Source organism: Cavia porcellus, unplaced genomic scaffold (genome assembly GCF_034190915.1).
Source record: "Cavia porcellus strain 051 isolate PalLab524CR breed Dunkin Hartley unplaced genomic scaffold, mCavPor4.1 scaffold_16, whole genome shotgun sequence".
Lineage (NCBI taxonomy): Eukaryota > Metazoa > Chordata > Mammalia > Rodentia > Caviidae > Cavia > Cavia porcellus.
The window spans coordinates 9,647,908-9,663,102 of NW_026947499.1; the positions used below are offsets into that span (position 1 = coordinate 9,647,908).

Genomic DNA, 15,195 nt, shown 5'->3' on the forward strand with positions numbered 1-15,195 from the left:
GTCTCAGAACCAGGCTAAGAGAAGGATCTGGGTGATGTGTGGAAAAATGTGATCTGTGTGGTAATAGCTCCGTGAAATCTTGCCATACAGCTACAGTGTCTGTTTTCATTATGTAACTGTTACTTAAAGAACAAATGTCATCAAGTAGCACCTCATACTGGAAAGCCACTTCTTTTGCCCACCTAGGGAAAGCGAGCTACTCAGGAGCACGGATTTCTCAGGTCACATCCCTAATTCTTTCCTGTATCAAAGCTTGCACTGAAATCTTTCAAGAAGGTGTTCTGCCTCCTTAAATCAGAGCTGCTGAGCATAATTTAAAATTTTAATTTTCCGTTGTACCAGGACCACTGCCACTGTCCCCGGCGTCCATTTCCAGTTTGTAATCTGTAATCTGCTGGACCTGAGAAACAAGATACACCAGAAAGCAGAGGATCATGGTATCCATGGACTCAGCAATTCTGATTTTTACACGGATATCTGCCCCAGGTGTGCAAACATGCACATAAAGGGCACCGGCTACAGCAGCATCTCCGGGATAGGGAGCACTTGTTCTGGAGTGCAGCCAGAGAAGTGGTTGAGCAAACTGAGCCGTGGGTGCCGAGGGATCTGTTCCTTAGTACTGAGGCTGTGCCTAGGGAGTGGAGTGTAAAGTAACTGACCCTGGGAAAGCGAGTTCTGCAGGCCCCAAGTGCAGATCCTGGCCCAGAGCAAGTGGAATCGAGGGCCAGGGGCGCTCTCCTTACCACACACCACAGCCTGTGGTTCCTTCCTGTCCCCGGCACTTCCTGCTGTTGCCTGCAGGTCCCCTTAACTTAAAGGCACCATCTGAGCCCTGGGCCTGTCTGTGAGCCCGACCCTCCCTGGCTCCAGCGCCTGTGTCCCCCACTCCTGTGTTTGCATGTTTACTGTGTCCCTCCTCTTAGCTCCCGGGAGCCAGGACTTGGCCATTTTAGCCCATGCCTGGCACGGCAGTGGCACCCAGATAAGGTTTATGAAACACATGGGGAGAGAGTCCAGCCTTTGCAGTGTGATGTGGGAAATATTTATGAAAATGCATAGAAGTTAGAGGATTTTGGGGGGGGGGTGTTACTGTAAATTGAACTCCTGACTTCAAGCTTGCTAGGAAGGTGCTTGTGCCACTGAGCTAACCTCCGCACCTCCTGCCTGGGAATTAGGATCTTGATGGAAACATTTTATGCATTTTACCTATGGCCCCAGATTGCAAATGGCAATTGTTGACCTGGCTCTGTTCTAGAAACCAGAAAGAGAAAGTGTGAGCTGGGGGCACCCACACATCCACTCATACACCAGAGCTAACTGAATTTAGGGTGTTATATAAGTCAGGCTTGGCTTGGGATCAGGCAGTTGTTTAAAGCTTTTGGCCTGGTGTTGGACCTTATGCTTTTTGAAGGCTAGCTGCTGGAAGCACAGCTGTGGCAGCTCAGTGTGCGGAAAGTTTCTGCCCAGCCCTTTGCCAAGATGGAGACCACTGAGTCTTTAAGCTGAGATCTCCAGTCTCTCAAATCTCTACCTGCTGGGCAGTCCGTGGAGGGCGGATTGCTGAAAATTGAAGCTGTTTTGCCTGTGAAGAATGACGCAGCAGATTCAGGACTTGGAAAGCACTTGGCCAGGGAATGACCGTTCAGAGCCATAATCAGGGGGAAGGGGCGGGGCCGGTGGATTTTGAGCCAGGCAGGGCCTCCTCTTCCTGTCTAGTGTTTGCCAAATAATGCAGACATTTTCAGAACAAACCAGTTTAGCTGTTGAGCGGGGAGCAACACAGAGTGGGCAGACCGCCTGTGGCTCCTAAGTATCCTGAGCCTGAGAGCCACAGGGTCTGGCGTGGTGTGTAAGTGGCAGCAGTCTGTCTGGTTTGGAGATTGGTGCTTTTAATGACATATGACATAAAAGTGGGGTGTGATGATAATAAACCATTGATAGGAGATTTGAGTACGAGAGTGCTAGCTTTCTCAAAAGCAGACCTGAACTACAATGGGAGGCTGCCATTGGAAGCAGGAAAGTCCCAGAGCCTGCTTTCAGATCACTGCTGTGTGACCCTGAACAAGTGACTGACTTCTTCTGTGCCCCAGTCTCTCCCTCTACGAAGTCAAGAGGATGAAAGTTACTTTCTAGGTTTGCTGTGAGGTTGAAAAGGAATGGATTCAGGCACGCAGAACTCGCAGGACAGGTTTGCCACAGAGTGAGCAGCTTGGGTTACGGGTGGCTGAGTGGATGGATGCTCTCCTGGGCCCCCTGTCCCCGGGCCACTGCTCCAGTGCTTTGCTGAGCAGCAGCTGCTGGTGTCTGGGAGCCGTGAGTGCACTGTGGAGAAGGTAGAAGCAGCCCAGCCAGCAGCCACACCAGACCCTCCTCTGCCTGCCACTCAGATCCCCGAGCCCTGCCGTTTGCTTCCCCACTGCAGTCCCCAGAGGAACTGAGCATGTGAGCCCGTGGCTCCACCCAGGCATTGGCCACAGACCAGGGTGGCTGGTGCCAAAGGCCAGTGGTTGGCCTAGCTTTGAACTTGAGTCTGTCTTGCCACACCCAGTGTGCTGCTGGACTCCACCAGTCGTGTGGGAAAGAAGTCAGGTGTTACTTCTCTGAAGATTAATAATCGAATGACTCAAACGAGACCGCACAAACATAGTCCCAAGCATCTGCATAGCATCTACCCAGCTCTCCTGCTGGATGCCAGGAACCTTGTACTGTGCTCCGCTGTGAATCATGCTGCCATGGTGGCTCACGGACTGGGTAGAAAGGCCAAGGTTCAGCAGTCCCTTCCCTGACCGACCACTCCGTCCTGTCACTGTTCTGTCACTGGCACAGCATTGTCTAGGCTGGGAGCAAGCCCTTGGAGCTGAAGATACCGCTCTGGGAAGGGAATACTCCGGGGCCCCTCCGGGACGAGGAGAGAGGAGAGAGGAAGGCCTTGCCCCCTGTGACAGACTAGGAGCAGGAGAGTCCCGTTCATCCGGATTCTTCCCTTGAACCTCTGTTCTTGCCCTGAGACTGGCCACTGTCCCTGAGCCCGAGTGGGAACCAAGCTCCAAGCCCTGTTTGGTGGCTTGGTCTTAGTAAAGACACAGACTGGGCCAGGGTTGCTGAAGATGACTCCCTGGGATCTCAGGCTCAGAAGCACTCAGGCCAAAGAGACTGCTTGAGATTGGCACTTTGCTTGGCAGAATGACTGTGGGCCCTTCCCTGAGACTGGTGTCTCATCCCAAGCCTGAAGGAGAGCCCAGGGCTCTCTGAGCAGTGCTCTCCCAGCAGTAGGCTGGGAGATCTCTGTGCTCCCCTCAGACCATTGCCCAGCTACTAGGGAGCAGGGCAACCCTGGTATTCAGTGAGCAACGGCTTTGATAGGGACTGTTCCGCTGAGTCGCCTGACCAGTGAGGTCTTCCCCAGACGTGGCTTAGTGCAACAGCCACAAACGTGGTGGCCTGGGCCAAATTGGAGCCAGAGGGTCCCAGACCTACCGTCCTCTCTGAGTGATCTCCGGTTCCTTCCTGGCTCACCAGTAACCCTGGCTGCCTTTCCTTGTGTCAAATCCATTCCTGCCTCAGGACCTTTGATTTGCTGTTGCCATGGCCCGCACTACTCCTCCCCTGTCTGTGTGGCGACTCCTTTCCATCACTCGAGGCAGAGATCTCCTCAGGGAGGCCCTCACCAGCCATCCCGGCTAGGATTCTGTCCATCACTGAGTCACCGGCTCTGGGCCCGGCTTTTCTCCTTCACATTGATCTCTTCAGTCTGAGGCTGCCTGTGTATCTGACTGCTGTGTCCGTGCCTGCTGGAACAGCAGCACGTCTTAGTTGCTTTTCTTGGTGCTGAGACGAAACACCTGATACCCACAACTTAACGGAGAGGTTTATTTGGCTGAGGGACTCTAGAGGTTTCAGACTGCAGTCCACTGGCTCCGGGGCAGAGCGGCCTAGCAGGGTCTGGTGGAGGAAGGTTGCTTACTTCGTGGCGGCCAGGAAGCAGAGAGTGAGGGAGGCGTTGGGGAGGGAGATAAACCTGTCCAGACCAGGCCTCCCCCATTGCCAGCCACTTTGAGTCAGGCCACACCTCCTACAGCAAGTCAGCTATGATGACCTTCCAGAGGCACCCCAGGAGTCTTTGTGGGTTGTGTCCACTGTGCCCTTAGCCCTTGAACAGTGCCTGCCTGTGGGAGGTACTGACTTAGTTGTCAAGTGGATGAAAGAACAGCGTAATTTAGCGGGGCGAAGGGACACATGCCTGTAATCTCAGCACTCAGGAGGCTGAGGCAGGAGGATTGCTGCAAGTTCAAGGCTGGCCTGGGCTACATAGTGAGTTCAAAACCAGCCTGAACTATAGCGAAACCCTGTCACAAAAACCAGCACCTTCTCCCCGCCAAAAAGAATAACCTAAGCCAGTTCCCCACGACCTCAGATGTTGGTGTAGTACAGTAAGGATGGCCACGAGGGCTTTGCTGCTGCTTCCAGAGAGAAGGGGTCGCGCTCTTCCCTGCTGTGAATCCACACTTGGCCTGTGACTCTCTGTAGCCAACACAATTTGGTGACAGAAATGAAGCCATGCAACTTCGGAAGCTGGACCTTAGGAAGCCAATCAGCTTCTGTCTGGGTCTCTGAGAACACGCAGGGGAGGCCAGCTGTCATATGGAAGTGGGGACCCCCTGAGCCCACCAGGCAGCCAGGAAGCCAGAGCAGCCAGGCGGCGCCAGATGAGTGGGGTAGAGCGCCACCCTGCACATCCAGCCAGATGCCCAGCTGCCCTTGGGCTGCAGCTGCCAGCAAGAGCCCTGTCCTGCTGAGCTCAGTCAAGGGTGCAATTCTAAAATAAGCTTCCATCGCTGACTTTTATCATTTGTTACATTTGTAACTAGAATATTAGGAACATTCTCTTCATTTTGCAAAGAGAACAAGGTACTGTAAGGTCAGATGACTTACCCAAGGTCACTTGGCAGTGTGAGCATTTCAATGGTCTCCAGGGCTTGTGCTTCTAACCCTGAGGCCACAGCACTTGGAAATTCACTCATGTTTCTTACTTGTTTCTGATTTTTTTTTTTTTAACATTGCTGGTGATCATTAATGGGTGGCAGGCTGGTCCTGAATATGTATCTCTTTCTCATTGTAGATCTTCATAAACAATGAATGGCACGATGCAGTCAGCAAGAAAACATTCCCCACGGTCAACCCTTCCACAGGGGAGGTCATCTGTCAGGTAGCGGAAGGGAACAAGGTAAGAACTGCTGCCTGACCTCAGGGTAGGGCTGCATTAATTTTTAACATTTGGTATGTTTTTGTCAAAACATACCAAAAAGTCAATTAAAATTTTCGAGTGAGTGAATCAACAGAAGTAGTTAGCTACAGACAGATGCTAGAATGTGGTGGCTCAGTAATCCATATAATGTGGAGCTGTAGTCCGGGACGTGCATCAGGGGGACATCTTATTCCAGACTTGGAAGCTGAAGGTGAAAGAAGCGGGGTACACAGCTGGGCAGAATCATGTTGGGTAGAATTTGGGTCTCCAGAGAGATGGCTGTGGTGTCGGCTTAAGTTATATATGATAGGAACTAAAAAAAAAAGTAGCAGTATTTTCAAAACTTAAAAAAGTCATGGGGCCGGGGGTTTAGCTCAGTGGCATAAGTGCCTGTTTGGCAAACTTGAGGTTGTGAGTTCGATCCCTGGTAACAAAAAAACAAACACAAAATTAGACTCTTGGGGCTGGGGATTTAGCTCAGTGGCATAAGCACCTGCCTGGCAAGTGCGAGGTCATTTGTTTGATCCCCAGTACCAACAAAAAACCAAAAACCAGAAAAAAAAAATTGGGGGGGGGGGGTCTCTTTTCTTTTTATCAATACCGGGGATCAAACTCATGACTGCCTGCTTGCAAGGCAGGTACTTATGCCGCTGAGCTAAATCCCCAGCTCCTTTTTTTTTTATCTTTTTGAGACAGGGTTTCTCTGTGCAGTTCAGGCTGGCCTTGAGCTCACTTTGTGGCCTGGGCTGGTCTCAAACTTGCAGTGATGCTCCTGCCTCAGCCTCCTGAGTGCCGGGATTATAGGCATGCACCACCATGCCCAGCTCAAAAATTAGACTTTTAGTAAAAATGTTTTCAATAGAAAAAACATTAAAAATAGCTCAGGAATGCTTCCTGCCCTCTACCTTAAGACAAGGCTCTACATTCATGCACAAGCCTTGCCTTTTTTGCTGAAAGCAAATGTGAATATTTTTCTTGTTTATAGGAAAAACCTGTATGGTAGATGTGTTTAATGTAAAATGAAAACTCTGTTCCCTGCCCCCGTCTCCCGTCTCCCTGTGGGAGAGACAGTAGGGTTTTACCGCTTCTCCAAGGAGAGGGAAACTGATTAAGCCTGCATTTTTCTGGAGAATGCCAGTCATCTTTGAGGCAGCGGTTCCTTTTTCTGGGCTTGTTTTCTTAGAAAGTGGGGAAAAGTGGTCAGTTTCACTGCTGACCTCTGGCTGCTTCTCCTTCTAAAACCCTGAGCGACATTTCCCCTGCTTTGGGGGTTTCTGAGGTGAAAATATCCAGGTAGAAGTGGCCAGGATTCTTCTTCCCACCGTGGCTCCTGGTGAGGAGTGGAAAAGGGAGGTGCAGGACGCGGCCCTGCCACTGAAGCCTAGCGCTGGTCACACCAGTCCCTGGGGCTGGGAAGGACTGTGTGAGGGTATTTTTCTTCCCACTGGACTGGCAGTATTTGGAGGTGCTTGTGCTGAGAAAGCCCGTGTGTGTTTTGCAGGAAGATGTGGACAAGGCCGTGAAGGCCGCCCGGGCCGCCTTCCAGCTGGGCTCGCCCTGGCGCCGCATGGACGCGTCCGAGAGGGGCCGGCTGCTAAACCGCCTGGCAGATCTCATCGAGCGGGACCGGACCTACCTGGCGGTGGGTCCTCAGCCCTGTCACCCTCCCTTTCCATGTGGCCAGGGGGCTCACAGCATCCTACGCACAGCCAGGGGCCACACTGCTGGCACCTAACTGATCAGAGTGGCACAGGATGGTTACCGTTGCACCACACCCCTGCACCCCACAGAGCGGTGGCAAGAAGAGCCTCTCAGTGATGCAGTGGGTTTGGCTAAGAAAGGAGACTGAGGGGAGAGAGGAGCTGTCTTGGAGAGGCTTTCCTGGGAGTGACCCTTAGAGATGATCTCATTTCCTTGGGCCCATCTGCATCATGGGCCCTCTCCTTGGCCACCAGAGGGGAAAGAAACCAAGAGGCAGTCCCTTCCCCCTCCAGATTGTTCTGGACACAACAGGCAGAGTAAACTTTTCAGAAGGCAATTTAGGCCTTACACGGCCTCTACCAGACCCTGCTGGTCTGGCTCCCTCACCCAAGTCCTGCTAGGCTGTGGCCCTTACACACGCAGCCCTGTTCACCAGCCTTCCCTTGAGTTCTTGACAGCCTCTTTGAGCACCAGGGCCTTTGCACACACTGTTCCCGGGTGCCCTGTATTTCATTGCCATGTGTATCTGATGCCTCCTACACATCCTTCAGATTTGATCTTAGGCTGGTGTTTCTAAGACTGAGCGGGGCAGTCTGGTCTCCTCTCTCTAACATTTTCATCATGTGTAGTGGATTCCTAACAGGTGTCATGGAAAATTTTCATCATTATTCACTGTCTCTTTGCTCTGTAAGCTCCATGCTTGTTTCTGTACTCCTGGCACCTGGATCTGGCAAAGGGTGGAAACTGGAAAAATACGTCTTCGAAGTGAGAAGATGGTGTCTCATCCCGCCTGTCCCTTCCCACCTTCCCTCTGCCTTGGGAGAGGCTGGGGCTACGGTTCCGAAATGCCCTTGACATTCAGTGCCCCAAAGGAGGGGCTCATGCTTGGCTTCCCCAGCCCGTGTCGGTCCGGGCCTCCACGGCCTCCCTCAGCCCATCTGCTGCAGGTTGCTCCTGCGTCAACGTCTTTGCTGACCTCGATCTCTCTCCTCAGGCTTTGGAGACCCTGGACAATGGCAAGCCCTATGTCATCTCCTACCTGGTGGACTTGGACATGGTCTTGAAATGCATCCGGTATGGGCTGGGGTTTCTTGTTCTTTGTTGTAGCTGCACCAGAACGGGAGGGAACAGTGTTGTGAGGTAGAAGCAGGATTACAGAAGTGTGAAAGGATCATAGGAATTGGGGACGGAGGCTCCATGTACTCCGTCCCGAGAGAAAATCCCAGTGTCAACAGCTGTAACTCCGTCACAAGTGCCTTCTCTTTCTTCCTGAGCCACTTTCCGTACTCTATACCTTATTCAGGTGTAGCTTACCTGTGTTATCCGGGTTACATAATTTGCTGGTCTGCGGTAGTTCATCGTCTTCTCTTACAGTCCTTTTCTATCTCTGGAGGGTTGATAAGTGTCTCCACTTTCCACTTCTGACGTGGGCTCTTTCATCTTCTCTGTTTTAGTCCAGCTAGAGTCTTGTCAGCTGTTTTATTCTTTCTGTTCTCTCTCTCTTCAGTTCCCTGCTCTTGTTTTTATCATTTCCTTCCTCTGGCTAGCTGTGGGTTTAGTTTAATCATAAACGTCTTTTTTCATTTCTTGGTTTTTTGAGATGGTCTTGCTGTGTACTTTAGGCCGCCTTGAACTCACCGTGTAGCCCAGGCTGGCCTCAGACTCGCGGTGATCTTCCTGCCTCAGCCTCCCAGGTGCTAGGAGCACAGGCATGCACCACCATGCCAGGCTAATCATAAATATTTCAGTGGCCAAGAATAGAAGCTTTATTAGAGCCTGTGGGGTTGCAAATGACAGAAACTTGGTCCGGCACAGACAGTAGAGCGTCCATGGGTCTCAATCCAAAAGGGCCTTTGAGTGTCGCTGACCCTGCCCCCTTGCTTCACTTCTCCTCTTCTGTATGTGGCTTTTCCCCGGACCGTCTTTGTTCTGGGACCTGGCTGCTCATGCTGTTTACCAAGCTGTAATTCTTAGTCCTAAGTCCAAGGCCTGCAGGGGCGGTACCATGATTGGCTGTCTCCCAATCTGACTAGCTGTGTGCAGGGTGGACTGGACATTGTGCAAACATTGGCTGCTGCCCATCACCTGTGGACAAGGTGCGGAGGAGAGCACAGTGCTGAAAACGGAGGACCTACCCTTCCCTTCGGGAGTGCTCAGCTAGGGCTGTCACATCTCCCGGCACAGTGGCCATTCCAGAGACATTTTTGATTGCCACACTGCAAGGGAGCGATGCTACTGACCTCTAGTGGGGAGAGGCCAGGGGTGCTGCTAACTATCCCTAGAAGGGTACTTCCCACAACACAGAATTTTCAAGCCTTCAATGTCAGTGGTGCGGAGACAGAGACTCACTACAAAGGCGCCTCAGAGCAGCCTGGTGAATCTTGAGTGTAGCCATGCTCCTTCCTGAGATTTAACATTATTTATTTGTGCCGATTAAAAACCCTTTCTGAAGCCAGGTATGATGGATGGCACATCCTGTAATCCCACAAATTTGAGGCCTGAGCTACATAATGAGTTCAAGGCCAGCCTGAACTACATAGCAAGACGCTGTCTCCAAAATAAAACAAACTCTTTCTGAGCCAGGCATGGTGGCTCATGCCTGTATTCCCAGCACTCTAGGAGACTGAGGCAGGAAGACTGCAAGTTTGAGCCCAACCTGGGCAGTGAAGTGTCTCAGTAGAAATAATTTTTTAAAAAAGAGCTGGGGACGGAGCTCAGTGCAGAAGTTTTGGCTTCAATTCCTAGCACTGAAAAACAGGCAGACATCTGATTCCTGAGGTAGCTGAACAGAGTAGGTGGCCAGGGGGCCCATGGAATTGGTGCTTTTTACAAGTACCCAAGGTAATTCTGAAGCTTCTAGGCTACACACAGTGGCTTGTGGGGCCCTACCAGTCGTTCAGCGGTGTCTCTCAGGGAGTAAGCTTGACGACTGCTGTGTCTCTTAGGGAGTAAACCAGCAGTGAGGATGGGCATCAGGAAGACCCGACTGGATCAGTTTGAGTCTCCCCTTTCGCCAGAGATTTCAAGGGACTCTGACATGGACTAAAGCTTGGGTTTTCTTCTTTTAAAGGTATTATGCCGGCTGGGCAGATAAGTACCATGGGAAAACCATTCCAATTGATGGAGACTTCTTCAGCTACACCCGCCACGAGCCTGTGGGGGTGTGTGGGCAGATCATCCCGGTGAGTGCCACTCTCCAGAGGTCACCCAGGGGGTGGGCTGAGATTCAACAGTGTCCACAGGGCTCATGGCAAAGGGAAAGGGTCTGCAGGGGGCGTAGGAATGCGGCCAGCTGGTGGCTGAGAACAGCCCAAACCAGCCTGGGTTCCTTCCAGTCTGAGCTCTGCCATCTGTGAATGTAGGACCTGGAGTGAGTCACTTACGCCCCTGAACCTCTGTTTCCTCATCCAAAAAGCGGTAACGAGTGCCTTCTTCAGATTAGCACAGCACCTAGCACTCGAGAGCACAGATGAATATGGGTCACGGTCGTCATCACGGACCACCGGCCTCATCCATGTGCTTAGTCCTGGGACCTAGGCTGGGGGACACCTGGGGTTCAGGGACTCGCTGCCTCTGACCGGGGTTGTTTTGTGCAGTGGAACTTCCCCCTCCTGATGCAAGCATGGAAACTGGGCCCGGCCTTGGCGACTGGAAACGTGGTTGTGATGAAGGTTGCTGAGCAGACACCTCTCACCGCACTCTATGTGGCCAATCTAATCAAGGAGGTGCGTTGCTTGATTCTGACCTCTAAATGCCTTGCACGGCCTGTTCTGGAGGAGCTCTGCGGAGGGGTGTCCAGGGCCTCAAAATACGAGTATTTGCAGAACCCCACCAAAACCATGTTAAGCTACTCCCTGCTTACTTTTTCCACACTGAACTTCGTGGCAAGATCCTCTTTGAAGAAGAAAAACCACTGAGCCAGGCGTGGTGGTACACACTCGTAATCTTGGCATTCTGGGAGACTGAGGTAGAGGACTGCAAGTTTAGGTACAGCCAAGGTAATTTAGAGACTTAGCAAGTGTGTCTGAAAATAAAAAATGACAAAAGAGCACAGGATGTAGCTCAGGGTGAAACCTTGGGTTCAATCTTCAGGAAAGAAAGAAAGAAAAAGAAAACAAAAGAAAAAGAGAAAACCATTGCTCTAAGTGAACTGTGAAGTATCCACAGGGACCCCCACAGACAGGCTCCTTGTGTAAAGCGTTTTGAATTCCATGGCCGTGAAAGCTGGTGTCTGCTCTCCTGTGTCCCCATGCATGCTCTTGGTGTCTGGGAAGGAGTGTGTCGTCCCTGTCCAGGCCCTTGGAGCAGGACACTGGCTCAGTCTCCCCTGGCTCTTGCCTGCAGGCTGGCTTCCCTCCTGGTGTGGTCAACATTGTTCCTGGATATGGCCCCACGGCTGGGGCTGCCATCGCCTCCCATGAGGACGTGGACAAGGTAGCATTCACTGGGTCCACTGAGGTAAGCTGTCCAGGCCCCGTGCTTGTGGTGTGGTGGCTCAAACTCCTGCTGCCCTCAGGGCTGCTAAGTCAAGAGCGCCTGGGTGTTGGGTGTTGGGTTCTCCCGGGACTGGACCCTGAGCAGCTTGAGCGAGGGCCCTGTGTGTGTCAGGAGGGCGGGAGCAGGGCTGGTCCTGTGTAGCCTCACTGCCACTCTGGCTACTACTGTGGGTTGGGGACTGGCATCTCACGTGGACTAGGGAAGCCAGACTGGCTGACTTCACGGATCTTGGAGTGGGAGCCAGAGCACCTTGGCCACCTCAGGAGCAGCACACAATCTCCTTGAGAGCAGGAACAGAATTCCTTCCAGAGATAAGCTTGTCTTGCATGTCTCTATTGATGGATCCGAGAGGGACAGAGAATAGTGTAATGACTGTGACTTTCAAGCAATTCCTGGCACAAACACTGTCACACATGTAGCTTGTGCATAGTGATGGTGTTAAGGATCCCCTTTTTGCTTGGTCACCTCCTAATTTAAAGCTGAGAGATGACATTGGGAGTCTCACAGAGTCGCTGGTTCCCCAAGGGGGATATTTGTATTCACTCCAGAAATGTGCCCAGGTGGCTTTGGGCCAGGCTTGGGGAGGATGGTGGTGAGAAGCACAGTCTCTGCCCTCACAGAGCTCACAGCGTGCTGGGCACGATGCTGTGCATACCATGAAGGAGGCCGGGGGCAGATCTGAATCTGAGCAAGTCCTGACCCCAAATTGACCAGCTGTGTGACCGTGGGCCTGTGACTTGGCCACTCTGTGCCTCAGCTCCTGTTTCTAAATCAAGGGGGAAGAGTGACCCTCGTCTCTGTCATCGCAAGGGCTGGGTTTAATGCACACACAGCATTTGGCACAAGGCCCACTGTGCATGAGGCACTCAGTATGCAGGACAGTGGTGACAATCCTACGGCACATGTGCCACCAGGGACCGTTAGTGCCACAGAAAGCTCTAGAGGGCTCCCTGTCACTGGTCCAGGAGCTTGCGGCAGACAGGGAGTGAATTCTCTGGGACCCTCGTATCCGTTGCATGTCGGGGGTCCCGCGTTCTGCGTCTCTGTACGGCATCTGGCTCTTTCTTCCTCTGCTAAGAGCTTGTCTCTGCACCCTCACAGGTTGGCCACCTGATCCAGGTGGCTGCAGGGAGCAGCAACCTCAAGAGGGTGACCCTGGAGCTGGGAGGAAAGAGCCCCAACATCATCATGTCAGATGCCGATAGTAAGTTCCACGGGCTTTCCCTGGTCTCACCCACCCCTGCAGTCCTTGGCCTCCAGCGGGGTGGGCCTTGGGGTCTGGCCGCAGCCTCGCCCCCCCATCCCTGCTCCCTCTGCTAGGCCAGGCCACTGTGCCTTACTTGCTGTAGGCTGCTCTGCTGTCATCCTCTCCTTTCTTTGGTCCCGTGCAGAGTGGACTTTCCTCCCAGAGGAACACGTACTGCTCTGGCTGTCTGTCCCTCCACCCGGAGCCCAGGCTCCAGGAGGAAGAGATGTTGTTGACTTCCTCCGGCCTAGGTTCTAGCAGCCTGCAGGCACCATCCCTGATGGTGGCATGAATCCCCACGTGGGTGGGCAGTGCCCAGGCCAGGGTCTCCGCCTCTTCTCATGGTTGCTTTTCTGTTCCTATCCCTACCCACAGTGGACTGGGCTGTGGAGCAGGCCCACTTCGCCCTGTTTTTCAACCAGGGCCAGTGCTGTTGTGCTGGCTCCCGGACCTTCGTGCAGGAGAGTGTTTATGAGGAGTTTGTGGAGCGGAGCATTGCCCGGGCCAAGGCTCGGGTAGTTGGGAACCCGTTTGACAGCCGGACCGAGCAGGGGCCGCAGGTATGCCGGGCAGCTACAGCATGGGCCAGGGTGTCTGGAGCCAGTGTGGAAAGCAGAACAGGGGTCTAGTTTGAACGTGGGTGCCGCAGGGTTCAAGGCTCATTGCGCCATGTACTGGCTCAGCACGAGACCCCACTGCTGTCTGCTTCCCACATTATTGAGATTTAGTGGATCCCACTAGGGGAGCACAGACCTGGCTGGGGTGTTGGCCTCCCCATGGGACAAGGTTATGGGCCTAATTTCTCACCCCCTTTTTATTTGTGGTACTGGAATTTGAACCCAGGGCTTTTACACTGAGTCCCTTGGCCCCAGCCCCTTTTATTTATTTTGAGACAGGATCTCATTAAGTCCCTAAATTGCCCAGACTCCCAGAGTGCTGGGGTTTCAGGGTGTGCCCTCTCTCTTAACAGCCATACGGAGATACAACTCACATACCATACAACTCAACGTTTGAAGTGCATGAATCATTGGTGTTTACTGTATTCAGAGCTGAGCAACTGTCACTACTAACTCCAAAATATATTTATCAGCCTCTAAATAAATCCTGTACCCACCTATTAATAGTCACTCCAAATTTGTCCCTCCCTCTGTATTATTATTATTTTATTTTTCTTTTTATTCTCCCCCTCCCCCCCTCCTCCCCCCCCTCCCCCTCCCCCTTCCCCTCCTCCTCCTCCTCCCTCCCCCCCTCCTCCCCCCCTCCCCCTCCCCCTTCCCCTCCTCCTCCTCCTCCCTCCCCCCCTCCTCCCCCCCCTCCCCCTCCCCCTTCCCCTCCTCCTCCTCCTCCCTCCCCCCCTCTCCTTTTTGTGAGACAAGGTTTTACTGTTCGGTTCAGGCTGGCTTTGAACTCGCAGCATCCTCCTGCCTTCCAAGTGCTGGGATTATAGGTGTGTGCCACCACACCCAGCTATATTTTCTTCTTATTTAAAAAAAATTTTTTTCTTTTTTGAGACGGGGGGGGGGGGGGGTGTCTCGCTGTGCAGTTCAGGCTGGCCTTGAGCTCACTTTGTAGCCCAGGCTGTTCTCGAACTTGGAACGATCCTCCCACCTCAGCCGCCTGAGGGCTGGGATTACAGGTGTGAGCCACCACGCCCGGCTTAAAAAAATTAAAACTGTGGGTTTGATATGCATTTATTAGTGGCTAATGCAGTTGAACCTTTCTTGTATTTTATGTTCCTTGAGCCCTTCTGAATTGCTTCTCCTGACCTTGCTTGTCAAATTCAAGACTGGCCCATTTCGCGGTTTCCTTGTGGCCTGCATGGTGCTCGCCTGGAAGCCTGAATCTCACATCTCCGATGTTCTGGACTCCTTCTGCAGGTGGATGAAACTCAGTTCAAGAAGATCCTTGGCTACATCAAATCTGGGAAGGAAGAGGGGGCGAAGCTACTGTGTGGTGGAGGGGCCGCTGCTGACCGTGGCTATTTCATCCAGCCCACCGTGTTCGGCGATGTGCAAGATGGCATGACCATTGCAAAGGAAGAGGTTAGCAGCTGGGGCCCGTGCTCTGGGGCATCCTCTTAGCCAAGAAGAGGAGGGCAGGTGACGGTCTTGCATCTTGACCCTGGCACCCATCTGCTGGCTTTGGACCAGCCATTCACAGTTTGTATGTGATGGCCTTCTCTTTTTTTGAGACAGGCGCTCATGTGTCTGAGACTGGCCTTGAACTCACTCTGTAGTCAGGCTGGCTTCTAACTCTTGGCAATCCTCCTGCCTCAGCCTCCAAGTGCTGCGATTACAGATGTGCACCCCCACACCCAGCTGTCCTTCTCCTCTTCAGCATCTTTTGGCTATTGGTTGTCTCAGACACCTGAATTCCCTAGTGTAGACCACAGGCCTTGTGTTCTGGACCCTGTAAGCCACTCTTCTAGGAATGACATATGTGGCCTCTCCTGTGGCTTGAAACAAGCAGGACCCCAGGGCTGCGTCTCTGCCTGATGATACCCACG

The 15,195-nt window shown here is 52.7% G+C and overlaps 1 protein-coding gene across 2 annotated transcripts in view; it reads left to right on the plus strand.

Annotated features, from left to right (window-relative positions):
• Positions 1–15,195, plus strand: part of Aldh2 (aldehyde dehydrogenase 2 family member) — a 30,116-nt gene that overhangs the window by 8,009 nt on the left and 6,912 nt on the right. For both annotated transcript variants that reach the window (XM_063225649.1, XM_003462942.5), the window contains exons 2-10: positions 5,120–5,224; positions 6,747–6,887; positions 7,941–8,020; positions 10,017–10,128; positions 10,543–10,671; positions 11,291–11,404; positions 12,545–12,647; positions 13,065–13,249; positions 14,567–14,731. In XM_063225649.1, the coding sequence (XP_063081719.1) occupies positions 5,120–5,224; positions 6,747–6,887; positions 7,941–8,020; positions 10,017–10,128; positions 10,543–10,671; positions 11,291–11,404; positions 12,545–12,647; positions 13,065–13,249; positions 14,567–14,731 (1,134 nt within the window). The remainder of the gene's footprint in view (positions 1–5,119; positions 5,225–6,746; positions 6,888–7,940; positions 8,021–10,016; positions 10,129–10,542; positions 10,672–11,290; positions 11,405–12,544; positions 12,648–13,064; positions 13,250–14,566; positions 14,732–15,195) is intronic.